At 35.0% G+C, this 27,473-nt stretch overlaps 1 protein-coding gene across 1 annotated transcript in view; it reads right to left on the reverse strand.

Moving 5' to 3' along the window:
• Nucleotides 1-27,473, reverse strand: part of Dnah12 (dynein axonemal heavy chain 12) — a 260,520-nt gene that overhangs the window by 965 nt on the left and 232,082 nt on the right. The window contains exons 63-73 of the mRNA XM_071618864.1: nt 22,439-22,589; nt 21,974-22,227; nt 21,690-21,830; nt 17,502-17,639; nt 14,840-15,073; nt 13,831-14,019; nt 11,902-12,005; nt 8,472-8,676; nt 3,475-3,612; nt 3,113-3,204; nt 115-182 (exon numbers count right to left, since the gene is read on the reverse strand). Coding sequence (XP_071474965.1) covers nt 115-182; nt 3,113-3,204; nt 3,475-3,612; nt 8,472-8,676; nt 11,902-12,005; nt 13,831-14,019; nt 14,840-15,073; nt 17,502-17,639; nt 21,690-21,830; nt 21,974-22,227; nt 22,439-22,589 — 1,714 coding nt within the window. The remainder of the gene's footprint in view (nt 1-114; nt 183-3,112; nt 3,205-3,474; nt 3,613-8,471; nt 8,677-11,901; nt 12,006-13,830; nt 14,020-14,839; nt 15,074-17,501; nt 17,640-21,689; nt 21,831-21,973; nt 22,228-22,438; nt 22,590-27,473) is intronic.

The raw sequence follows: 27,473 nt of genomic DNA on the forward strand, positions 1-27,473 counted from the left end.
TAATTCAGTTAGATCCTAAAAGACTTGAGCAAAAATTAATTTGGGGGAGCAGTTAATAGTATCTATCATTATTCTCTTTAAAATCCAAGGAAATTTTGTTAAAAATGTATTTACTTGGTTTTATCCATATGATGGGCATCAGGTCAAACAGAAGTTTGGGATATTGTTCAGCAAGCAAGCCACTGTAACGAGAAATTAACAGAAGTTATTAGTTATTTCGTTAGATCTAAAATGTCCCCCAAAGGCCATGTACTAATGGCTTGGATGCTGGCCTGTGGCTCTACCAGGAGATGAGGCGTAGTTGGAGGAAGTAAGTCACTTGGAGAAAGACTCTGTATAGTACATTTTGTCCTTGGTCCCTTCCTCTCACAGTGCATGTTCTCTTTTCCTCTGCTTTCTGGATGCGTTAGGGTGAGCTTTGCTTTACCTCATGCTCCCTGTTATGGTGTTTGCCTGACTGCAGGCCCATAATCAGGGAAGCCAAGTGACTCCTCTGAAACCATAAATGAAAACAAATCCATCTCCTTTTAAGTTGTTTATCTCAGGTAATCTGTTACAGCAATGAAAAGCTAACATATTTGTGAAATTTGCTTCTTAAAATAGACTGCTATTTAGATATTGACTTTTAATATAGAAGAGGACCAGTGATAGAGAGGAAAAGAGTATAAAAGGAAAAGAAGAAGAAAAAGTAGGAGAAGGGTGGGAGAAGGCAATGAAGAACTGAGAGCAATAAAATACAATTTTAGAAAGGTGAAGTATAAAACTGCACAAATATCAATGCCTGCTAATTTTTTAAAAAACTGGATCAAGATCTAGGTTTATTAATGGTTCCTTCAAATTTTATTTCTTTGTTTTTTGCTCATTTAAAATAGAAGTGGATATTTGTCAGAAAAATAATTTATACCATAAAAATTTTGTTTTGTTATTTGCCCTACTTGAAGTTAGTTGGTATGGACATTGGCTATATCTAACTATTTTTTAAACTTTCTAATTTTTTAAAAAAATATTTATTTGTTAATTTTTGGTGGACACAACATCTTTATTTTTATGTGGTGCTGAGGATCGAACCCAGCACCCCGCGCATGCCACGCGAGCGCGCTACCGCTTGAGCCACATCCCCAGCCCCTAATTTTTTTTATTTTTTTATTTTTTTATTTTTTTAAAGAGAGAGGAGAGAGAGGGGGAGAGAGAGAGAATTTTTTAATGTTTATTTTTTAGTTTTCGGCAGACACAACATCTTTGTTTGTATGTGGTGCTGAGGATCGAACCCGGGCCGCACGCATGCCAGGCAAGCACGCTACCGCTTGAGCCACATCCCCAGCCCCTAATTTTTTTTATTTATATAATATTTATATATATTTATGAGGTACAATGAGATTTTTTTGTTTTTGCTTCATATATATATATATATATATATATATATATATATATATTTCAGTTATACATGACAGTAGAATGTATTTTGGCAGAATATACATATACAAAGTATAAGTTATTCTATTAGGTTCCCACTCTTGTGGTCATACATGATGTGGAGTTACCCTGGTTTTTGTATACATATACAGGCTAGGAAATTTATGACCAATTAATTCTACTGTCTTTCATATTCCCCTTTCCCTCCCTTCCCTTCATTACCCTTTGTCTAGTCCAATCTATTTCTATTATTCCTCTCCCCAACCTCCCTTGTTTGGGGTTAGCATCCACGAATCAGAGATAACATTTGGTCTTTGGTTTTTTGGGATTGGCTTATTTCATTTAGTATAATACTCTCTAGTTCTATCCATTTACTGGCAAATGCCATAATTTCATTCTTCTTATGGCTGAGCAATATTCCATTTGTACATATACCACATTTTCTTTATCCATTCATCTGTTGAAGGACACCAAGTTGTTTCTATAGCCTGGCTATTATGAGTTGAGGTGCTATAAATATGGATGTGGTTGCATCACTGTAGTATGTTGTTTTTAAGTCTTTTGGGAATACACCAAGGAGTGGCATAACTGGGTCAAATGGTGGTTCCATTCCAAGTTTTCTAAGGAATCTCCCTACTGCTTTTCATAAAGGTTGCACCAATTTAATGCCTGCATATTTTTAAGTACCTCCCATGAGGCAGATACAATGCATCACATTTGACCCTCATAATGATCCTATCCCCATTTATAGTCCTATTTCACAGATAAAAACTATAGGCTCAGAGATATTGAGTATTTTTCTCAGTTACACAGCTATTAAGTGCTAGATCAAGATTTAAACAGATGTTCCAAAAACTCAGTCTACACGGTTTGTTGGAAAGGAAGGAAGAAGAAAAAATAAATACACAAAGGTGGTAAAGTAAATGAAGAAAAATAGCAGTAAAGTGATGAAAAAAGACAAGAGAAATAATCAAATTAACTATGTGAAATTGAATCTTCTCATGATCCTGTTTCAGAACTGTCACTGTAAAACCTTACCTTACTATTCCCTCCTATGGGATTTTTCCTACCTTGGTCTTTCACCTCAGTCTTTAATATCCCCTTTAACATCTCCTTGGGAGCAAAGTCTTACCCTACATTCAGAAATAGAGGATTATGCCTATACATATATTGTTGGAGACCAGGGCTCCAAAGAAATATTTCTCCCCTTCTCTTTTATCCCTATTTATCTGAAATTGGGAATAGTTTCCTGATAGTTTTCTAAGAGTGAAGCTAGAAATTGAATGTTTATTCTTAATACTTATTTATCATCTCATCAAAATGCATGAAAAAGTTTTCCACTCACTAAATGGGAACTTTATTATAACTGTCAGTTTAAAATTGAGTCAGTTCTTCACAGTACAAAATAGAAAATAACTGTTATACAGCAGAATAAGCAAGAAAATAATTTCAGCTAACTTTTTTACTAATGAGACAGACTAGTGAAATATTAATCAAAAATTGTTTGGGCCTCAAAAATAATCACTCCTTTGTGCCAATCTGAATAATGATTTAGGTAAGAATTCTGATATTATATTACTTGACTTATTACTTAGAAAGAGGACTTTGATTAAAAAAAAACACGGTTGTGAGGGGCAACAGTTGTCTTACCTATGATTCACCCACATTTGAAGAAGGCTTTGCAGTTGAAAGTACTGACCTTTCTCTGTCCCAGCGTGCCCCATCAAGATACAAGCCATGGATATAAACACCATCTTCTGGTGATGTGTCAGATACATCAGAAGGAATAACCTGAAGGGAGAGGGTCATACTAGTATTCTTCACACAATTTAGTATCATAAAGAAAACTCTAGATACATATTCAAAACACATTCAGGGAAACTCTTGTTAAACTATAGTGCATTAACAAGACAAATATCATATACTTTATGAAACACAAAGAATGAAAAGAAGTAGAATTGCTTATAATGGGTTAAAATATATAAATTCTACATATCCTTCTTGCTTAAATACATGACTTTGATATAATGATATTTTGATGAGTTGAAGGAGTTACTGTACCTCAAATTCATATCCTAGTAAATCAATAGGGATGGTGTATTTTCTGGCATAATTCTGCATAGCTCCAGTTAAAAAGGCTTGGGTGAAAAAGAAACCTGAGAGCCAAAACACATGAGGTTTTCCTGAAGTATACCAGTCCTATAAATGGAAAACAAAATATGTTATGTCCACTTTTTAAATTTATACAAATGTCAGCTAACATACAATTCCTGATTCTGATTTTTATATGTGTTACCTATACTTTCCAGCATAAGACTCTCTTCCCTAACATCAAACACACCTTTTTCCTTCCCCCGCCCCCGCCTCCACTTACTCTTCTTGGAAACTGAAAATAATTTGAACAATTATCTGAATGAAACATGGCTTGAAAATTTCAAATCTTCTGCAAAGAAACAAATGTAAATTCTTTGAAGACTACTATATTACTTATCCTATTCAAAAGCCACCATCTTTTTATATTTTACCCATTGTCCATAGCCTTTCTGTGTTGCTTCTAGTTCCTTAATTCTTTTAATCCCTTTGTCTCCATAACCATGTACCCGTTCTGTTCAGATATTCATGATCTTCTTTTATATCAATTTACTGTATTCTTTTTCTCTCTGCTCAATACGTCTAGAAAATGCTGCCAGAATATACCTGACTATACATAGTTTGGATCAGATTTATCATATAGGTAACTCTTCAGTTACCTACCAAGTTCTTTAGTGACCCACCAACTTAAAGCCCAAGTCTCTTAGTCTTTTATTCAAGACACTTCACAATCTCACCCCAAGTGCATTTTTAGCTTTTTTTTTTTTTTTTTTACCTTCAAGCATCCTACATCCTAATTAGACTGGATTATTTGGTGATCTCATCTGTGTTGGGTTAACCTTTTTTTTTTTTTTTTCTTGCCTGTGTTAAAATAATACCACCCTTCTTTCTCTCAGGAAGACAAACAAACCCTCCTATACTCTCATTCCAAGCCCTTCTGGTGATGGAAATCAACCTAGCCTCCTGTGGTGGGCACTGACTCATATCTGGCCAATCATACTTCAAGTCACAGTGACTGATTCAGGAATGGGAATGTGACCCAACCAAAGCCAGAGATGCAGTAACTCTTGCTGGGACTTTTCAGGAAGAGACTCGCTCTTAACTCTTTGAAGTTGCAAAGATGCAAGGCCACAGTTATTGTTGTTATCTTGCCACAGATGAGATACTGATAATGGAGTCAAACCGAAGGTAATAGAACCAGGAGATGAAATGCATGAAGCCAAGAACAAGTAACCATGTTTGTAACTCAGTTCAAATCCTACCTGAAGTTACTTTAACTCTTGGACTTTTCAGTTACATGAACAAACAAACTTTCTGCTTATGACAGAATTTTTGTTTCTTCCGATGAAATGTACCTTAAATGATACAGATCCTTTTACCCCACAGCTACAAAGCTGTCTGTAAGTCTGTTTATTTTCTTTGCAATATTCACAACCTTTCATCCTTTAGACCCAGCTCAAATGCTACCTTATCCATAAAAATACCCTGCTTGTTTGCTTGCTTGCTTTTTGTGGGGGTCTAGGGGGTGTTACTGGGGATTGAACCCAGGGGCATTTAACCACTGAGTCATATCTCGAGCCCTATTTTGTATTTTATTTAGAGACAGGGTTTTGCTGAGTTGCTTAGGCTTGAACTTAGATCTTCTTGCCTCAGCCTCCTGAACTGCTGGGATTATAGGTGTGTGCCACCAAACCCAACTAAACTCTGCTTTTTTGAACCATAAGAACTCTCTCCTCCTTTGAACTCCCAGAGCATTTTATATGTTGGTCTTTTAGGGTTCATTCCTTTCTAAACTATGTTAATTTTTGCCTGTATTTTTTTGGATACAAAGCTTGTTTTTCTGTGGGCTACTGGCAGCTTGAAGGCAGGACTCATTACAATCCTCTTCTTATCACAGAGCAAACAACAAGGTGCTTTGAACAGAGTGGGATCTCAATTCATTTGCTGAATGAACAGATGAATCAATACAATGAACTCTGTTAGTGAGCAAGGAAGAAGTAAGCTTTGCATGCTAGGAATAATGGAACAAACTGCTGGTGGAGATAATACCACAGCACAAGCTAGCAGATCAAAAAGAGGTAAAGAAAGACAAGGAGTCTGACAAGGGCAAAAGGCAGGAAGAACCTTTTGTATCCAGGGTTTTCTTTATGATACTATGCACATGAAAGCTCTAAGAACTGAGAAGGCACCAGACACAGTTATGCCCATTTGGAATCTTAGCTACTTGGGAGGTTGAGAGAGGAGGATCACAAGTTCAAGATCAGCCTCTGCAAATTAGCACGACCCTGTCTCAAAATAGAAAATATAAAGGGCTTGGATGTAGCTCAGTGGAAGAACATCCCTGGATTCAATTCCCATTAATATAAAACAAAAGCAAGCAAGCAAGCAAACAAACAAACCGAGAAAACAAGGATATAGAAACTCTTACTTTCCCAGAGATTCCTTTATGAAGAATTTCATTAGTGCCTTTGGTCGGCTACTTACACTATCTCTGAATTAGCTACCATTTAATGAGTGATTAGTACATGCCAGGCACTGTGCTAAGCACTTTACATGTATCACCTGGTGTACTCCATAAAATAATTCAGTGAGTTAGGCATTATTCCTCTCATTTTGCAGATGAGAAAACTAGGATACAGAAAGATGAATAATTTGCTCAAAGTCACAAATGTCAGATCCAGAATTTTTCCTGGGGTTGTGAAAAAATTTTTTTTTTTTAAAAAAGGCACAGGAATGAAAAAGGGAAAATACTATGAATTAAATGTTTGTTTTCCTCCAAAGTACATGTGTTGAAACTATAACCTCCAATATCATGGGATTTGGAGATGGCACTTTTGGGAGATAATTAGGTCATGAAGGTGGAACCCTTTATTTTTTTTCATATGGTTTTTTGAAAATTTCTTTTTAGTTATATACAATACCAGGATATATCTTGACATAATCACAAAAGCATGGAACACAACCGTCTCCAATTCAGTCCCCAGCATGGTCTCACCCCTCCCCACCTGGGTGGAACCTTCTTGATGGGTTTAGTATCTTTATTTAGAGGAACAAGCACTTGCCCCACATACATACATCTGTGAACCAGGAGAACCCCCTAATATGGGTCTTTCTAGCCCCTCCGGAACAGTGAGAAATAAATGTCTGTTGTTAGATCATTCAGTCTACTTTACTTTTTACAACAGCCTGAACTATGACAGAAGATAAACAGGATAAATGGAGAAAGAAAAATGAGAAGAGGAAAAAAATTCAGATGACTTATTTACTTAATTTTTCAACTCTAAGAAACATTAGGAGATGAAAGACAGTCCAGGAGAAAGATAATGAGAAAATTGACTGGGTTCTGTAAAGGTAAAAGGACAATGGAGGAAACCTATTCAGTATTCTATTCTATACTGTTTCTTTGGTTAAACATGTAATATGCACAAAAAGCTCCTATAAGTTAAAAAATAGTTCATAATAAAGATAGGCCTGGGTATGAATAGGCCATTTACAGAAAAAATATAAGAGGTAAGCACATATACTGAAAGAAACACAGGCACATTAATAGTCCAAGAAAGTCAAATTGAAACAAGGTATGCTTGACCTATCAGATTGGAAAAAATTTTAAAAGGAAATATGAGAAAATCTGTTTTCTCCATATCCTAATAAGCACTGTTTATTTTATGATAAGCTTTAACAGTGAAACAAATGAAATTTTTGTATAATAAAAAGGGAACTGTTATGATTTAGATATTAAATGTACCCCCAAACCTTATGTGTTGAAGGTTTGGTTCCCATCTGATGGCACTTTTAGGAAGTGGTGGAGAAAGTTAGGTCACTTGGGGCATGCCCCTGAAAGGGCTATTTGGCCCCTTGCCTCTTCCTCTTTCTCTCACTTTCTGACCTCCATGAAGTAAGCATACTCTTGCACCATGATATTCTGCCTTGCCATAGGTCCAAAGCAAACATGGACTGAAACCTCTGAAATCATGAGTCAAAAGAAATATTTCTTCTTTTAAGTTATTTAACTCAGGTATTTTGTTATAGTAACAGAAGTTGACTAACAGCACTGCAACACTAAAAGCTCATATAACACTTGTGAATTTCTAAATGAGTATTTTGGGGATTCTCTCCACCCTATACTTTTGCATAAATATCAACCATAGGTTAGGGGTAAGCAAGGGAGTTTGAGGAGGAAAAACAGTGTCCTGCCTTCTGTTTTCCTGTGCTCTTAACATCTTGGTATATGGGTATATGGGGGAGATTCAAAGCACTTATCTTTCCCCTAGTTTAATGAGATAGGAGATAAGAAGCATTATTATTATTATTTATTTTTTGGTGGTGCTGGGGATTGAACCCAGAGCCTTGTGTATGCAAGGCACACACTCTACCAAATGAACTATATCCCCAGCCCAAGAAGCATTGATTTTAAAGCAATGAACAATTATGGATAAATCCAAGCCTTAGGCTTTTTATTTTTGTAACTTACATAGGTATTAAAATCATAAGATAATATTAAACTGTGGTCTCAGAGAACCACAAACTTAGAATCTTCAGAAATATAAATATCACACATGACTTAGGTTTGGCTAAAGCAAAATTTAAATTTTCTACTCAGTACTTTGAAATGTGTATATTTTTCAGTATTCTAAAATTCTGGTTAGGGGCTGGGGCTGTAGCCCAGTAGCAGAGCGCTTGCCTAGCACATGTGAGGCACTGGGTTTGATCATTAGCTCCGCATTAAAAAATAAAATAAAATAAAGGCATGCTGTCCATCTACAACTACAAAACTATTGTTGAAAAATTTTTGGTTAGATTGCCATGAAGCTACTAATCACATTCCATTCAACTCAGAGACTTTAAAGTGACTGTACTCAACTACTAATATCTTCCCATTCAACCCCCCCCCCAAAATATATATATCATACACAAATACACATACATATACATATACACACATTTTTATAAATAAAACCACATTTTACCTGTAAAAACTTCAGTCGGGCTAGAAAATCTGTGATGTAACTTCCTAGGGGCTTAAGACTTGGGTATGATCGTTGGGCCCATAGTTCAGGAACTTTTCCGACCAGTAAGCTGCCAGAAAGTGCCTCCAGCGCAGAATCCATTACAACCACACCCTTAATAGCTTTTTTAAGGTCCCATAGAGTGTTATGTATAGTTGTAATTAAACTACAATGAAAGAAATTTTATCATCAACATATATATGATAATAAATATCAGCATACAGTCTTTCTAGAAGAAGAAATAGCAGGAACCTCATTCACTGCCTTGTGGGAGTGTTTTCCAAAGTGCGGCTACCTCCCACTGGTGGTTATGTGAGGTAATTTTAGGTAATATTTGGATGAACATTTTTTATTTTAATCATTACACACATTTTCAAATATAGAAAATAGTACTATTAGCATATCAAAATTTTTGCTTTCTATTATTCCTTAGGACTTAGCTAATTTAAAAAATGTGATTGTTGACAAATTATGGTTTTATAGGTCTGTGGGGTACAAAATAGTATTATGATTTTTTAACTGAATGTAGAAAGAATATGTTAAGCTAATTAACATCTGTCACCTCAAATCTTTAGCATTTTCTGGGATGAGAACATTGGAAATTTACTCTAGTGATATTAAATTATATGGTATTCAATATTAGTTATATTCAGCATGTTGTGCTACTGATCTGAAAAAAAAATCAAACTTATTTCTGAGGTTTTATACCCTTTGACTCTCATCTCATTATTCTCTCACCACCCAGCATCTTTCTACTCTCTTTCTATCATTCTACTCTTTCTATAAATTCAGTTGTTTTAGATTCCACACATGATTTAGAACATACAGTATCTTTCTGTTTGACTAATTAGCATAATATTCTCCAAATACATCACAAATGACAAAATTTCTTCTCTTTTTTTAAAGACTGAATAGTATTTCACTATGTATGTGTGTACATACATATATGTACATATATATATATATATATATATATATATATATCACATCTTTTTTATTTATTCATTTCTTTATTGACACTTAGTTTGATTCCAAAACTTGGCCACTGTCAGTAGTATTGCAATGAACATGAGAATGCAGATGTCTTTTTGACATGCTGATTTCAAATCTTTGGATAAACACTCAGAAGTAGGATAGTTGGAACACATAGTAATTCTGTTTTTAGTTTTTTGAGGAAACTTCATATAGTTTTCCATAATGGTTTTACTAATTTATATCCCCACCACCAATGTTTCAGGGTTCTCTTTTTACCACATCTTCCCCGGAACTTGTTATCTTTTGTCTTCCTTTTTTTTTTTTTTGGTACCAGGGATTGAACCCAGGGGCACTTTAACACTCAACCACATCCCCAGCCCATTTTTCATGTTTTATTTTGAGATAAGTTGTTGAAGCTGGCCTTGAACTTGTGATCCTCTTGCTTCCACCTCCCCCTATTGGGATTACAGGTGTGCACTTTCGTGTCTATTGTTTCTTTTAATATGAAGAATCTTTATTTTGAAATTCTATTTGTCTATTTTGCTTTTGTTGCCCACAATTGTGCGGCCAATTCTAAAAAATCATTGCCCAGACCAATGTTGTGTAGTTTTTCCTATGTTTTCTTCTAGTAGTTTTACAGTTTTAGGTCTTGTCTTTAATCTACTTTGAGTTGATTTTTATATGTAACGTGAGGTCCTATTTCATCTTTTGTGCGTATATATATACATATGTATATATATACATGCACATAGATTTATATGTATGTTTTTTCCCAATGCCACTTATTAAAGATACTCTCATTATCCACTGTATATTATTGGCAGCTTTTAAAAAACCAATGACCATAGACATATTAGTTCTTTTCTGGATTCTTTATTCTGTTCCTCTGATCACTATGTCTATTTTTATGCCAGTATTATGCTGTTCTCATTACTACTGCCTTGTGATATAGTTGAAATCAGGTAGTGTGATGCCTCCAGCTTTGTTCTTTTTTTGATTGTTGATGGATCTTTATTGATTTATTTATATACAGTGCTGAGAATCAAACCCAGTGCTCACACATGCTAGGCAAGTGCTCTACCACTGAAACACAACCCCAGCCCTCCAGCTTTGTTCTTTTTGCTCATGATTGCTTTGGTTATCTGGGGTATTCTGTGATTCCATATGAATTTATTTTATTTTATTTTTTTGGTGCCAGGGGTGCTTAACCACAGCCCCCCCTTTTTAAAAATATTTTTTAGTTGTAGTTGGACACAATTTATTTATTTATTTATATGTGGTGCTGAGGATCAAACCCAGCACCTTACACATACTAGGTGACCCCTCTACCGCTGAGCCACAACACTAGCCCTTTTTATTTTGAGACAGGGTCTCACTAAGTTGCTGAGTGTCTTGCTAAGTTGCTTAGGATGGCTTTGAACTTGTGATCATTCAACCTCAGTCTCCTAAGATGCTGGGATTATGTAGGCATGCACCATTGCACCCACCTAAGATTTTTTTCCTATATCTATAGGATGTGATACGAACTTTTGATAGGGTTGCAATAAATTTATAGACCACTTTGGCAGAACCCAGCTAATTTAGAAGGAGAATTATTTAAGGGAAAATATTAGGCAAATAATACTACAAGTAACATGCAAATATTGGAGAAGTTAAAAAGATGTTATATAACAGCTGAAACTAGGGAAACAATACATTAAAACAAATTATATATTCATTTATACCCTGGCAAATATTTTGTTTCCCACTTCAATCCAAACAGGTAAGAAAACCGTAAACATACTTGTAGTGAGTATAGATGTCTGAGAAACTGGGGGACAGCATGCTATTATAAATAAATAACTATAGCCTTTGTATAAGAAATAACTAATTAAATAGGGTAACACAGTATTTTAATATATTTTACTTTAAAGTGTCAATACGTATAGAAACTATAATAAACTTGGAAACACTTTAGAAAATGTATAACCAAAACAATTCACCATTCCTTAATCCAGTAGAACATTCAATTAAAAAATTAAAAGCAAATAATTTGTTTATTATCATACAGTACTTAATCAATTTAGGTTGCACTCAGTAAATGTGTGTCAGGTGGTAGAAAAACAACAGAAGATATGCCTATACATAGGCCTCACTAATGTTCATTCTCCCTTTAATTCCTGAGGAGAATAATAATGGATGAGAAGTTACAATTAATGAATATTTTTAATCAATAAGAATATATTTCTTTTTCATCATTATTTTTACATTATAAAAGATACTCTATCTTCTGGAGCAAAAGGTTATGAAATTTTAAAAGGTCAAAATTTTAAATGGGAGGTTTTGATAATCTTAAAATTTTTTATTCAATACCAGCATGTCTTTTTATCAATTTTGGTGGCTTGCCTTCTGAATTGCTGGAGATATAGATACTTACTTGTTAAATCGTTCCATTTCTTGTACTAACACAGTATTCATGCTCTCTTCATATCTCACAGGATACTTCATTAATGCTGTTTCAATATCAAAATCAAATGGAAGCTACAAGAATGGATTTTGAAGATCACAAACACTCAGAATGGATAATTAGTTTCACTCAGCTATAATATCAGTAATAGCTAATACTAGGGTGTTACTATATGGCAGGTACTATGCTGCTTTCCAAAATTATCTCATTTAATCCTTGGATGATATTATTATTTTCATTTTATAGATGAGAACATTTAAATTCAGAAAAGCCAAATTATTGGTCTAATGGCACACAGCCCAAAAGTTTAAATCTATAGGTCTCTGAATCCAAGACCCATGTTCTTAACTACTATAGCACTTTGCAGAAAATACATAATTCTGAAAAGTTGTGGAATTTCTCTTTGTAAATTAAATCTTATTTTCCATTGATAAAATTTATTTAACATTTCATAGCCGTTTTGTATTTCTTTTTCTTTTTTTCTTATGATACGGGGATTGAACCCAGAGGTACTCTACCACTGAGCTATATTCCCAGCCCTTTTTATTTTTTTAATGTTGAGGCAGGGTCTTATTAAGTTTCATAAGCTGGCCTTAATTTGCAATCCTTCTGCCTCTGCCTCCAGAAAGGGATTACAGGTGTGTGCCACTGTGCCTGATTTATTTCTAATTGATTATCAACTGGGTTCCAAACAGCTTAGCTTACCCCACATCAAATAATTAACTTTGTAAAAGTAGCAGGTTCCCAGGGCATAGGGAGAGAGAAGGCCACTTAATGTGTGATTTCTATGTGGCACCTCAGAGACACTTTGGGACTGCTGATGAAATTCCTTTAAGACACTGAAATTCATACTCTTAAATGGGCAAAGAAGTTTCCCAGTTGGGGAAGTCTTAAACTAAAAGAATTGCACTTGCCTGAGGGTCTCCAGGTGATAGTCCTTGGAGAGTACAAAAGAATTCCAATTCTAGGGTCCTCTGGCTCTGCTCAAACAACCCTTTACCTCAAATAAGCCCCAGGTGCCTCTGTCAGGTAGCCCATTAGAGCCACCATTCAATGAAGGCAAGAACCTTTCACCACAAAGATAAACCAGAGAAGCAGCAGCCATGTGTGAGAAGAGGTGAACTGCAGAAGCAGCCATACAGGGATGGGGGGCCAGGGTGTGCTAGTTTGCTTTCACCCAAGGCTGCAGGCAGTGCTGCTCCTCTCCCTTCTCTAAGAGGCCACCTCCAGGCTTCTGGTGAACAGGCTCACCTAAGAGAGCACTGGTACTCTTGCCTTCATGGGTTTTGAAGGCAAGTGGACTAGAGCTAGATTCTGCTCTGTCAGATAGTCTGGTGCTGAAATATGAACATATTTATAGTACTTAGAGGGGAGTTGTGAACATTTGTGTTTAGTAGCATAATCTTTTAAAAAGTTCCTTTAGTAGTTCTTTATTGAAATTAAAACTCACAGAAAAAAGGTGAGAATACAGAGTATCATTCTACTTTACTTAGTAGGGTTAGGTATGTTGGGCTGTATCATGAAAAGTTATAGCAACTAGCTTAGCACTGTTCGTATCTCCCTGTGCCTTCTCAATTCCTAATGTATAGTTAAAAATCAAGTTCAGAACATTCCCTCCATTTTTAAAAAGTTAAGTCATTCACTTTTATTTAGAAATGAAAATAAACTCATCCTTGACCATAGTTACTAAGAACTTTAAATTAATGTTCTTTAATGTCCTCATAAACCTTTTACAATAATATGTACTATTCTTACCATTTAACAGGCTTAGAAACTAATGCTCAGAGAGGTAAAGTATCTTGCTCAAAGTCATACTGATGATAAATGGGAGTTTTAAGACTGTTATATCATAACCATTTTTATTATCTTATAAGCAATATATTTTAAGCTAGATAATACCTTGTTGAGTATATCTTCCGTAATTTCTAATAGAATCTGGTCAGTACTTCCTGAGGATCCTGTCTGTTTTGAGCCTCCCTGAGTGAGGAGCAAGGACTCAAAAAGGATTTTTGTTTGCTGAAGATCTTTGGAGATATCAACATTTTCATGTAATCCGAATATTTCAGGATCTTGAGTAAATGGAAGTTTCTACCACAAAATAGATTAAGCATGTGTCACATTTTAATTGGATATTGAAGGGGATCAGGATATGCTACCCCCAAATATGCCAATTTAACATAAAAATAGATGAAGTTAATATAAAAATCAATAGATACAAAAAGAGTTCCCTTCCCTTCCCTCTTCTGCCTAAAAGTGGGCCATAAATTCTCCTCTGTCCTGTACCAGGATGAGGAGAGCCATTCTTATCACACAGGAGACTGAAGGCTGGCACTAGAAGATGAGTGTATACAAACACATTGTACTAAGATAATTCTTATCTTCCATTTTGCCGTATATTTCCTAATTACTTTCTCACAAGTTATTACCCACAGAAGCCCATGCCACCTTTCCTTTGTTTAGTCAGTTCTTCACAATTCATCACCCTTTATTTAGACGGTATATAAACTCCCATGTAATCTGCTTCTTTTGGTTTTCACTTATTTTCTGAAAAACCCTTGTAACACAGTACAAATTTAATGCATTTTCTCCTGCTAATCTGTCTTTTGTCAGTTAAATTCAGAGGCTCCAGCCAATAATCTAAGGAGGGTATTTTTTTTTCCTATAAAACATTAATTCATAAGGGAAACCTGTGCAGATCAATAAAAGGTTTAAAACCAACTGAACATCAAATGATAGAAGAATCAAACTTTTCCAATGTCACTAACCAGTAAGAAAACAAATACATGATAGTTGATTGAAATCATTAATACTTGTCTAAAATGTACACATTAGAGAGGGAACATTTCATCATTTCCTTTTAGAAAAATCATACATAAATCCAACCCTATATTACAGTGGTGTCAGTTACCTTGATGAATTCAATGTAGTCCTCATAAGTACCTTTGGGAGGTGCAAAATAATGCCCACTGGGAGAAAACTTATAATGAGGCATTTCAATTATGTGTGGATTATAAAAGTCAGCCAGTATGGTTAATAGGAGGCGCCTGTCCCAATCATCTGTAACTCTTCCTCCATAATTACATTCTCCAGTCAGATAAGAAATAGCTTCAAATGGAATTGTATCATATTCATTTATAAATAACTGAAACAAAGAAAAAAATGAAGAAAAAGCTTAAATTCCTTCCATTTATTTCCATTTTAAGATTGCATTATCTATCTATCTACACAGAAAAGGTGTTGAAAGAGTTACCAGCATGGGTTGGTTGTCTTTGGATTTAGTGTTTTGTTTTAAATTTCTTTGTTTATATGCATCTCCCATTTAAAAAATAAATACATGTTGCTTCTTTAATGAAAAAAATAATTAATAATTAAAAAAAGATGACATGGAAATTACCAAAGTCTTTTTAATTGTGAAATTGAACACACCTCATTTTGGATAAACTGGGCTCAATTTTGTTCCAAAGCAGATATTTAGTAATGTCTAGAAATAATTTAGACTGTCATAAATGTGGTGGATGTGCTACTGGCATTATGGGATAGAGGCCTGGGATGGTGTTAAATAATCTTAGGATAATTGCCCATAGCCCCAAATGCCAATAACATCAAGGCCAAGAGGCTGGTGCCTGGTTTAGGAGACCTTTCACAATGTTATAAAAACAATTTCAACCTGTAGTGCCAGAACCTTGCTCAAACACTATGACAAAGTTTCACTGATAAAGAATACATGGAACTACCATTTGACCCAGCTATCCCACTTCTTGGTTTATACCCAAAGGAGTTAAAATCAGCATACTATATAGTGATACAGCCACATCAATGTTTATAGTAGCTCGATTTACAATAGTTAGTCTATGGAATCAACCTAAGTGTCCCTCAATAGACGAATGGATTTAAAAAATGTGGTGTATATACTCAATGGAATATTACTCAGCTTTAAAGAAGAATAAAATTATGGCATTTGCCAGTAAATGACTGGAGTTGGAGAATATCATGCTAACCGAAATAAGCCAATCCCACAAAAACAAAGGCTGAATGTTTTCTCTAATGTGCAGATACTAATTCATAATAAGGCAGGGGGCACTAGGGAAGAATAGCGTTACCTCAGATTAGGTAGAGGGAAGTTATGCGAGGGGTGGGGAGGTGATGTGGAGATAGGAAAGATAGAATAATGAAACAGACATTATTACTATATGTATATATGTGACTGCATGACCAATATGATTCTGAAACATGTAAACTCAGAAAAATGAGAAATTATATCCCATCTATGTATGATATATCAAAGTGCATAAATGCATTTAACTGTCATGTACAACTAATTAAAGCAAATAAGAAAATTAAGAAAGAATACATATTGTTTCTAGTTTCCTTATTATCATGGAAATAATAGGAATAAAAACTATTTACATAGCTTTTACATTGTGTTATTCATCTCCCAGTAACCCTGTAGAGCAGTAAACAGTCTGAAAATGTAAAGTAATGTGAAATAATTTCTTCCAGTTCTAGATTCTATACTCTTTTTAATGTATAGCAATTTTAAGTAGCATATATATTGGGATAATATGTTACTGGTTGAAAGCTTTTCCTATTTCTAAAATTTAGTTCATAGGGCAGGAGTTACAGCAGAAATGGTGCACAGTGGAGAAAAACTTTTTCTAGATTATCCAGAGCCAAAGAGACTCTCGTATGTCTGGGAGAAAAAGAAGTGTCAAGAGACAGGAGAGGAAGACTGAGAAAGAGGGATGGTCATCTGTTTTGATAATAAATTATTTGTGGAAAGAGGAAAGTTTCCCCCTCTCTTGTCTTTGAGGGAGGGCAAAGATATGTTCATCTGGCTTCCTTCCTCCAAACCAAGAGACCCCCAAGAGAATTTAATGTTAAATTTGTGGCATGTGTGAGAAACGGAGACCAACAACTCATTGCCTGATTGTCTATCCACTCAGTCATCAGTTTATGCAGGCTCTGATTTCTAATATTCAACAAGGGTAGAGATGCTGCTCTTATCAGTCATAATTCTAGATATGGCTCTAGATGCCTTTCCTCTGAGCCTGGATTTCCAACTGTCTTGGTAATCCTGTGAGGTACCAAATATCCTTTCCATTGTTTCCATATATAACTTTTCTATATATTACTTTTCTGCTTAATGTAGACAGCCTGCTTCTGTTGGCTGATAGAACTAAATTGTAGAATTGGCTGAGTGGAGGAGGAAAGACAGTGAGAACCTATAAAGCCAATACTGAGAGTGGCACTGCAAAAAGATGAAAGAACCAGGGTTCTTGATAACAGTGCTGTCATGTGGCTCAATCAACCAACTTCAGAGCTTGTTCTTTCTATGCACCTCTTTTTTATGTGTGATAATAAATTTAATTATGGTTTAAGCCAGTTCGAATCAAGTTTCCCATTATTTGCAACTGAAAGAATCCAGGTGGAAAAAAGCTATTACAACAATCTACCCATGTATTAGTGATGTTGGGAGAACTGAATCAATTATTGTAAACAAAGGGGCTTGCGTAGGACCTAATTAACAATAATCATTCATAAATGTTAGCTCTGTTCCTTTCCAATATTACCTGTAGTTGCCGGATACTGATGCGTAAATCTGATTCATTAAATCCATATGGAATATTCCAACCAAGAGGACCAAATTTCTTTCTCTCTTGCACAAGGGCATGAAAAAAACAAACTCCAAATAGCAACTTCTCCCATGCCTTTCATGTAAAAATTATACAATAAAAATTACGATTAGATTTTCATCAGTAAGATGAGGGGAACAGGTGACCTTTTTCATTACAAGGATCTATGACCATGTATCTATTTGACTATGTATCTGAAGTGCTATTTTAAAAAGATCTAAAATAATACTTATTATTAAAAACATCATCTTATCACTTAATTCAAATTTCCAAAGCTAAACTAACCGCAATATTAAACTTCATTAAAATGCAAAAATTGTAACAACAATTTGATTCAGATATTGGCTAAAATACCTTGGTATTATTCACAGATATTTGCAATCTCAGTACTCAAATGTTGTCCTGTAGTCTTGCTGGCATGTATTTGAGACTATAAATTCAGAAGAATAATTATTAGGATTTGAAAAATCCCAATATATAATTCTAGACTTTGTTACTTTTCATCTAGAGATCACTTTTGAAAGCATTGTTCATTTGGTCTATACATGATAACTTCATATGTTGAAATATGGATGTCACATGGGCCTCTCATAACCTGTGTCAGCATTCTGGGTATGACCATACATTTTTTAAGGTAGCCCTAAGTACATTTCAAGCACTTATGCCATGTACTTTAAGTCAGGTAATCTCAAACAGTTCTAAATCTACATTCTGAATGGCTGGAACTACAGGCATACTTCACTGTACCTGGCTTATTTATTATAAAAGTGCAAGCAGGACATGGTGGTGTGTAACTGAAGTCCCATCTACTCAAGAGGCTGAGGCAGGAGGACTGCTTAAACCCAGGAGTGCAAGGCCTGCCTGGGTAACATACCAAGACTCTGTCTCAAAAAAACCAACCAAACAAACAAAAACAGTTAAAATGCAAGCCTTCTGCTGGGTGTGGTGGTGCAGGCCTGTAATTATCGATACTGGGGAAGCTGAAGAAGGATCACAAAGTTTGCGACTAGCCTGAGCAACTTAGCAAGACTCCATTTCAAAATAAAATTAAAAAGGCTGGGGATGTAACTCAGTGGTAGAATGTCTGTCTAGCATGTGCAAGGCCCTGGGTTCAATTACAAGCACTGCAGGGTGGGGAGTCGGGGGAAGCAAGCATGCTATGCATTACTAAACTGATATATTCTTGAAATAATGTACATAAATCAAAGCATATTTTAAATATACTAGATAAATGCTATGGTGAAACATCTGATATGAGAATAACATTTTGGCAATGGAAAGAATTAACATGTATTTTCATATATTAATAAATCACATATTAATTTACATATATTTTCCAGACACTGTATTTTCACATAATTCATTTTCTTTATGTTTTTACTTGGTGCATTAAATACAGAAGTGGAATTTGTTGTGATATATTCATACATGCACATAGCATGATGTGATTTCATTCTGCAGTTCCTGCCCTTTCCCATCCGTCCTTCCTCCTTCTCAGTTCCCATGGTCTATTCCACTATTCTCCCTCCTATTTTCAAGAGATCCAACCTACATCTTTTTTTTTTTTTAATTCCTTATTTCTCTCTCACTTCTGCATCTGAGAGAAAACATTCAACCCTTGACTTTTTGAGTCTGGTTTATTTCACTCAGCATTCACATAATGGCTTTTCTTTAGGTAGAGACCATCATTCAAGTTTTGGAAAACTAAATAGCTGCATTGTTTTCTGTCTTTGGTCTTTATTTAGATTGGGTTCCTCCAAGAGCACAACTTGAAGGAAAGATTAGAGTGAAGGTGGGCTTATATGGGAGGTGACCCCATGAAGCAGAAAAGAAAGAGTGGGGAAAGGAACATGGGGCAAGAGGAAAAGTCAATATTAGAATGAGTTATTAAAGCTTTTGCTATGGCAGGGACACAATTCTTCTGAGAAAAGTGTTCCCTGTCAACAATATTATTTTCACCAATAAGTAAATAAATTAAATAAAAAAATAAAATTCAGCAAAGGGGAGGGAGGAAGGGGAGGGGACATGGGGATAGGAAAGATGATGGAATGTGATGAACATCATTAGCCTAGGTACATGTATGACCGCACACGTGGTACGACTCTATATCGTGTACAATCAGAGAAATGAAAAGTTGTGCTCTATTTGTGTATAATGAATTGAAATGCATTCTGCTGTCATGTATAACTAATTAGAATAAATAAAAAATAAAATAAAATTGACAAAACTCAAAGTGATAATGTATCTGTAGGCCATAAGGGCTCTGGTGGCATAGAGAATTCCTGGAGACAGAAAGCAGAAATATGCATACTTAGATGGGATGCTATCAGCCTAAGGTGAATGAGTACACAAAGATCTATCATCTCTTTTACAGTTGTAGCTAAAATTAGATATGAACTGAAGAAATGTGAAAAGGGATATCAGGAAAGTTTGCTCATAGTCCTATTATCTAGATTCCCCCATCCTGCCAAAACTAGATGTTCTAAAAAATTCTTAGAACACAATGATTTTCAAAGTGTGATTTCAGGATCAGCAGTATCAGTTTCACTTGAGACTTAGAATGGCAAATTCTTAAGCCCTATCCCAGGCCTACTGAACTAGAAACTCTGGGGATGGGGTTCACCAAGATGTTTCACTAAGCCTTCTAGGAGAATCTGATGCATGCTGAGAATGAATGTTACAAGGCATTTGCACTTTTTCTGATCTTACTTCAGCTTCCATTTTTTTTTTATTTTTATTTTTTACTATCCGAGAAGTTGCTTGGTGAAGCCTTACTTATTGCCAATGATTATAAAATGATGCTATGTGACATGGAGGCTAATTTTGGATGTCCCCAGATCCCAATATTGTTTGCTCAAGTTGTAATATAGAAAGAATCAGAGTGCTTCTTTCCAACACAGCACAATTTTTTTTTTTTTAGTTATCTGAGCCCCAAATTAGTTCTGCTTGTTATTCTCTGTTTCGGGACCTCTTTCTTCTAGGTACTAGGGCTCCTAGGTACTAGCTTCTAGGTACTGGATGGGAATCAAATACTATACCACTTCCTCCATTCTACTAAGTTCTTTTTCTAGCTAAAAACACACAAAATATTTCCCTTTCTCATAGCCTTACAAACAAAATGTGCAGAAGTAGAAGCGCACAAAATTATCATTAAGCAGAGGTGGCTGGATTCCAAAGAATTTGGTCATGTTTCACCTTCAGTAACATTCTTCTAGCTCAACTAGGCAAATGTGATAAATACTATATGTTGAAAAGAGGGCAGAGGGACAATTTTCTCCCAATGTTGTTTCCTTCCATGGTGGGAAGCCTCAACTAACATATCATCCCTTACTTTTCTCCATCCTTATACTTATTTGCTATAGAAGAGGTAGTAAATTTTGGGGAAAATTAACCAATATGCGTGGCTCAGTTTCTCCTTTTTCTCTCTTAGAAGTGATCTTCTTGCAGGGAACTGAGTTTTCCTCTATTCCTATAGAGGTAAATCTTAATTTTGGGGTTCAGTTAATAAGTAATCCGTTTTCTCACAGATATAAGTTACATTATCTTCCAATCTAGCCTATATAAAAAATTAAGATTATGCTTGGTTCCTCTATGTTTATATTCTTTCCTGCTTCTCAAGTGGTAATAATTCAGACAGTATTATTTTATTGGGACCTTCTGAAGTACCCAACACCATGTAAACTGTTTTAGACGGATATGCTGAAAAACATTATTAATATGCTAAGACATTATCACTTGAATTTAAGTTCCATGAAGGCAGATTTCCTTGTACCTATTTTGTTCTCACTGCTTTGTGTCTAGCACCTAAAGAGTGCCTAATACACAAATTTGTTGAAAGAATGAATAAATGATGTAAAAATAGATTACTACTCTTGGTTGTTAACTGAAAACCCTGTTGTACTTTGGTTTATAACCTAAGATACATTCGTTCATTCAAAAATATTTATTTCAATGTTACTACTTGTGGTGAGCAGAACACAAACAACCAGGAACAAAATAATGAAGCAGTAGGAATAATTTGTCTTGTTAGGAAATGCATGAATTTTAAAATATTAAATAACAATTTTATATTAACACATTTAATCACTATGAAACAATTTAAAAGTTTCAGAAGTTGAATGTTACCAGTTCTTTTCCCTGGCATCCCTTGAAAAACTGAACATCAGAAATTGGATCCGTGAGATATGACTGAAGGAGATTTAGCCGAAGACCCGTGGGAGGTTCATTAGTCATTTTTACTCCATTCTGTAGAATTGTTACTGGGAACTAAGACAAAATATATGAAAAACATTATGCAAGATAGCAATCTTAGACCCTAAAAATGCATACAACCAGTGAATTAACAAATGTCTAAAACTCAAGACATACAATGTAACAGCTAAATTGACTTCTATAATAAACACACATACTTTTGGAGATGGGTAACTTGTGAGCCAAAGCCTAAAGGATGAGTTACAGGTTTCAGTGCTAAAATCTTCACATATTTTTTCCAACATGGGCATCCAGGAGACAGCAAGGTGACAATTCTGTAGGCAAACCCAAGTTCCTTCTTCTACTGCTGCTCTAATCATTTTTGTTGCAATTGGTCCTTGTCCCTGACCCAGTGAAATGGCTTGAAATTTATTTCCAGACATAGACTTATCATTTGCAAATTTCAGTAAGCCTATGAAGAGAACAAGAAATTACTTTAGAATTATAAAATATGCCTTATGATTTCTATGTATACATGTATTATCATAGAAAGTTCTAGTTATCTCTCCCTATGAATGCCAGATTTACTAACTGATTTATAATCATATAACAAGTAGGCAATGAGCAAAATATTTTAATTGTAATTTCTTAGAAATTTACAATATTACAACATATACACTTACTGGCCATGGGATCTGCTCCTGGAGACAGCACAAAAATTAAGGGAATGGTGCAGTTTGAATCCAAATAACTCTTTGTCAAATCAAATGGTGGAGGTTCTACAAACTTTTTTCCGAGTTTGTCAGTTACATAATTTGTTATAGCTGGTGTTATCTGGTGAAGAGAGAAAATGTGGTCTTTGGAGTAATTTCTATTTCATACAACAACTTTATTATTGAAAAATGAGAAAAAATGAAATTTGAACCTGGCCAAAAAAAGCATTTAGCATATCAGACAAAGCACTAATTTCCCTAATATGCAAAATGTGTTTGCTAATTTAATAGAAGAATAGCAATCCAAAAGTAAAATGGGCAGAGGAGAAAGCTGTTTATAGAAAATGAAATACAAATTGGTCTCTTTCTCATACACACACACACACACACACACACACACATTATTATCGGGTAGGAGAAAATGAGATAATTAGGTAGCCTCCTTTTGAACCTGCCCAGAGATAGAATGAAACATTAGATAATGCTCCTTGTGTGACTTTACTAAAAATGTAACAAGTAGAGAGGGAGGGAGGAAGGACAGAGAAGGAAGGAAGAGACTGTTGCTATCATTTTAACACCTTCATATTATATATGGTATACCTGAGCCAAGGAAAGTGAAGTGACAACAGATTCTCTCCTTGACCAAACCTTAGGCTCCTCTGAATCTTTTTTCTACTAGGCCTTGTCCTTAGGAGACCTTCTGTAGCAAGAATTCTGCTAAATCAGTTTAGTAAGAACCCACCATCCTTCATATCTGATTAAATTAATCACCCTAATCCCTCAAATCTGATCATACTGGCCTGCTTAAAGCAAAAATCCTTTGGGTCAGGATTCTCTCTATCCTTAATGTACTATTAGTACTTTCTCCTACCCTTCTCCTTGGCTGCAAATCCCCAACCATCTCTGTTGTATTCAGAGTTGAGCCTTATGTCTCTCCTCTATTGTGAGCCTTGACTACTACTTGTTACGAGTCTTGAACAGTCTTTCTTACTGTTTAACATTTAAAAACTGTAAATAAATTTTACTTTACCGCCAAAGTTTAAACTATATGTGTGAAGATAGATGTTTGTGTTTTCTATTAAGTTTTTCCTTTTGTAACACATAATAACCTTTCTTGGTGTGTGAAAAATGGTATTATCTTACTTATCCCACCTATAAAAATATTTTTCTACACATTTGGACTAATAATTTTGTGACATGTACAAGATTTTCTACCATCTTCTGTTTCTAGTTAAAGGGATTAGAATTACCTTCCCACTATAAACAATTTTAAAACAGGCAAAATTAATAAAACAACCATTAAAGATATTGGCATTAGGTGGTGCAGGACTGTGATCCTAGATAAAAAGGAAACAAAGTGAACCCTATTAATTCCTCAGCTTTCTTCTTTACAGAGGGTAAGACTAGAAGTAGAATGTTATGGTTTGGATCTAGAATGTTCGCTAAAGATTCATATATTAAAGACTTCGTTCCCAATGCAGCAATTGAGAGGTGGGGTTTCTGGGAAGTGACTGAATCGTTACATCTATAATCTTATCAACAAATTAATCCACAGATGGATTCATAATTGAATGGACTTTTGGGAGTTGGTGAAAACTACAGGAGATGGGACCTAGCTAGAAGAAGTAGGTGTAACTGGGGGCAAGCCCTGGAAGGATATATCTTGTCCTATTCCCTTCCTCACTCTTTTTGTTTGCTTCCTGGCTGCCATGAGGAGAGCAGCTCTGATCCACAACATGTTTACCACTAAAGGCTCTGCTTCATCAAAAGTCCAAAATGATGGGGCCAAGTGACCATGGACTGAAACCGCTGAAATCATGACCCAAAATAAACCTTTCTTCCTTTTAAGTTGTTTGTATCAGGTATTTTGCTACAGCAATGGAAAGCAGACTCATACACAGCATTGCAGTGTTGCTGGGCTGATAAGACAGAAAAGGAATTCAAGGAGACCAAGGCAGCCAGGAGTTGTAGAGTTCCAATTAGGAGAGAACTATTCAGGCAGAGTTCAGAAATTTATATTAAAAAACCTTGGAGTTTTTTTATGGATACTGTGGCATGTGTGTATAAGGCCAAGCAAAGAATGATTGGGGAGGTGTGAGCTGGGGGCTCAGGGAACTATCAGAGTTCATGCAAGACTAGAAATTCATTAAAGTTCCCAATAAACACAATGAGGAGTCCTTGATGATCACCTGGGACATTCAGGAAAGATCCCATAAGGGCAACACTTTAATAGTTGGGCTAAACTATCAGTTGGAAAGACTATTTAAGATCATCCCTAACAAATTTTAATAATAATAATACTCAAAAGGAACAATTTAAAGTCAAGTAATTTAATTATATAGCCACAGGAGTTGGCAAACTTATTCTGTAGAGGGCCAGATAGTAAATATTTTTGGCTTTGTAGGACACATACAATTTTTGATGCATATTCTTATTTTTAAAATAGTTACTTTATAATGTGTAAAACATTCTTCTTTCATGGGCTGGATAAAAGAAATCATGGGGGCTGGGGTTGTTGCTCAGTGGCAGAGTGCTTTCCAAGCATGTGGGAGGCACTGGGTTTGATCCTCAGTACCACATATAAATAAATAAAATAAAGGTCCATTGACAACTAAATATATATATTATATATATTAAAAAGAAAGAAAAAAAGAAAGAAATCAAAGGTTGGATTTGGTCCACAGTTAGTGTTTGTTGATTCCTAAACAGTAGGACAAAGCATAACAATCTTTTTTAAAAAATATTTTTAGTTGTAGATGAACATGATAACTTTATTTTATGTCTTTTTTTTTTTTTTAATGTGGTGCTGAGGATCGAACCTAGTGCCTCACACATGCTCAGCAAGCACTCTACCACTGAACCACAACCCTGGCCCCACAACAACAATCTTTTTTTTAATATTTATTTTTTTAGTTATAGTTGGACATAATACCTTTATTTTACTTATTCATTTTTATGTGGTGTTGAGGATAGAACCCAAGGCCTCTCACATGCTAGGCTAGTGCTCTACCACTGAGCCCACAACCCCAGCCTAAAACACATTATCTTTATAGGAATATAACAAAAAATAAGCCATCAGTAATTTACAATGTACAACACCCAATCAAACATTATTGGACATGCCCAGAAGCAGGAAAATATAATCTATAACCAAGAGTAAAATAAGTTGACAAATAAGTAAAATAAGATATCCAGAAATGGATCGAATTAGCAGTTAAGGATTTGAAAACAGTTATAACTTGTGTTTAAAGCTTTAAAAAACGTGAGCAGAGTGAAAAGTGAAACAGAACACATATAAAAAAAACAAAAAACTATTCTAAAGATGAAATACATAACTAAAAAATTTATTGGATGGGATTAACACTACAAAAGGAAAAAAATCAGCAAATAAAGAGAGCATCAGAAACTATTCAAATGAATACAAAGACACAAAAGATTTAAAAAAAATAACATCATTTTAACATCACTAGTATGGCACTATATCAAACAGCCTAACATATATATAATTGGAATCTTGGGTGGGCTGGCAAAAAATATTTGAGAAGCCAAATGCAATGGTGCACGCCTATAATCCCTGCTACTTGGGAGGCTTAGGCAGGAGGATCACAAGTTGGAGGCCAGCCTGGGCAACTTAAACTCCATTTCAAATTTTAAAAAAGGGCTGGGCTATAGCTCAGTGGTAGACCACTTTTGGATTCAATCTCCAGTGCCATAAAGAAAAGAAAAAAAAATCCTGAAGAGGAAACAATGGCCAAAAGTATCTCCAATAAACCCACAGATGGATAATTACCCCATCTGTGGGGTTCTGAAATGAGATACTGTGTTTGATACCGTGTGAGTATCTGAAATGAGAATTAAAGAACCAAATAACAGTGCTGGGATGTAGTTCAGTGGTAGAACACTTGCCTGGCATGCACAAGGCTGTGGATTCAATCCCTAGGACTGCCAAAAAACAAAACAAAACAAAACCAACCCACCCCGCCAAAAATCAAATAATAATATAGCTGTGTGTTACTTAATAACAGGGATTAATTTCCAAGAAATGTGTCATTAGTTGATTTCCTGAGTATCATAGAATATTATCTACAGAAACCTACCTGATATAGTGCACTATACACCTAGGCTCTATTATATAGCTTAATGCTTTTAGGCTATACACCTGTACAGCATGCTACTGTACTGAATATTATAGGTAATTACAACATAATGATATCTAAACATATCTAAATGGAATCTAAACATATCTAAACAAAAATATATATAGTAAAAGTATAATACAAAAGAAAAATGTTGCATCTGTCCAGGGCACTTACCATGAATGGAGCTAATTAGGACTGGAAGTTGCGCTGGATGATTCATTGAATGATGACCAAATGTGAAGGCCCAGGACATTACCATGTACTACTACAGAGTCCATGAACACTGTAGACTCAGTATACTGAATTTTAAAAAGTTTTTCTCTCTTGGATAAGAAATTTAGCCTTAACTTACTATAATATTTTCACTCACAAGTTTATAAAGTTTTTAAAACTTTTTGAGATTTTTTTGTAGAAACTTAAAACATACATGGTATAGCTGTATGAAAATATTTCTTTATAGTCTAATTCTATAAAATATTTTCTATTTTTAAAAATTCTCAAAATTTTAAAACTATTTTGTAAAACTAAGACACAAACACACACATTAGCCTAGACCTGCACAGGATCAGAATTGTCAGTATCATTGTCTTCCACCTTATATCTCATTCCACTAGAAGGTATTCAGGGGGTGTTAATGCCCATGGAACTGTCATTTCCTATGATAAGAAGGCTTTCTTTTGAAATACCTTCTGAAAGGCTTGCCTGAGGTTGTTTCACGTTTTTTAAAATAAAGGGGAGTACATTCTAAATTCATAATTAAAATATAGTGTAGAAAATAAAACAGCAATAATCATTTATGGTCATCATCAAGTATTATATAGTTACATAATTATCTGTGCTATACTTTCATATGACTGGAGGTTCAA

The sequence above is a fragment of the Marmota flaviventris genome, chromosome 1 (assembly GCF_047511675.1).
Source record: "Marmota flaviventris isolate mMarFla1 chromosome 1, mMarFla1.hap1, whole genome shotgun sequence".
In the NCBI taxonomy this organism is placed as follows: Eukaryota; Metazoa; Chordata; class Mammalia; order Rodentia; family Sciuridae; genus Marmota; species Marmota flaviventris.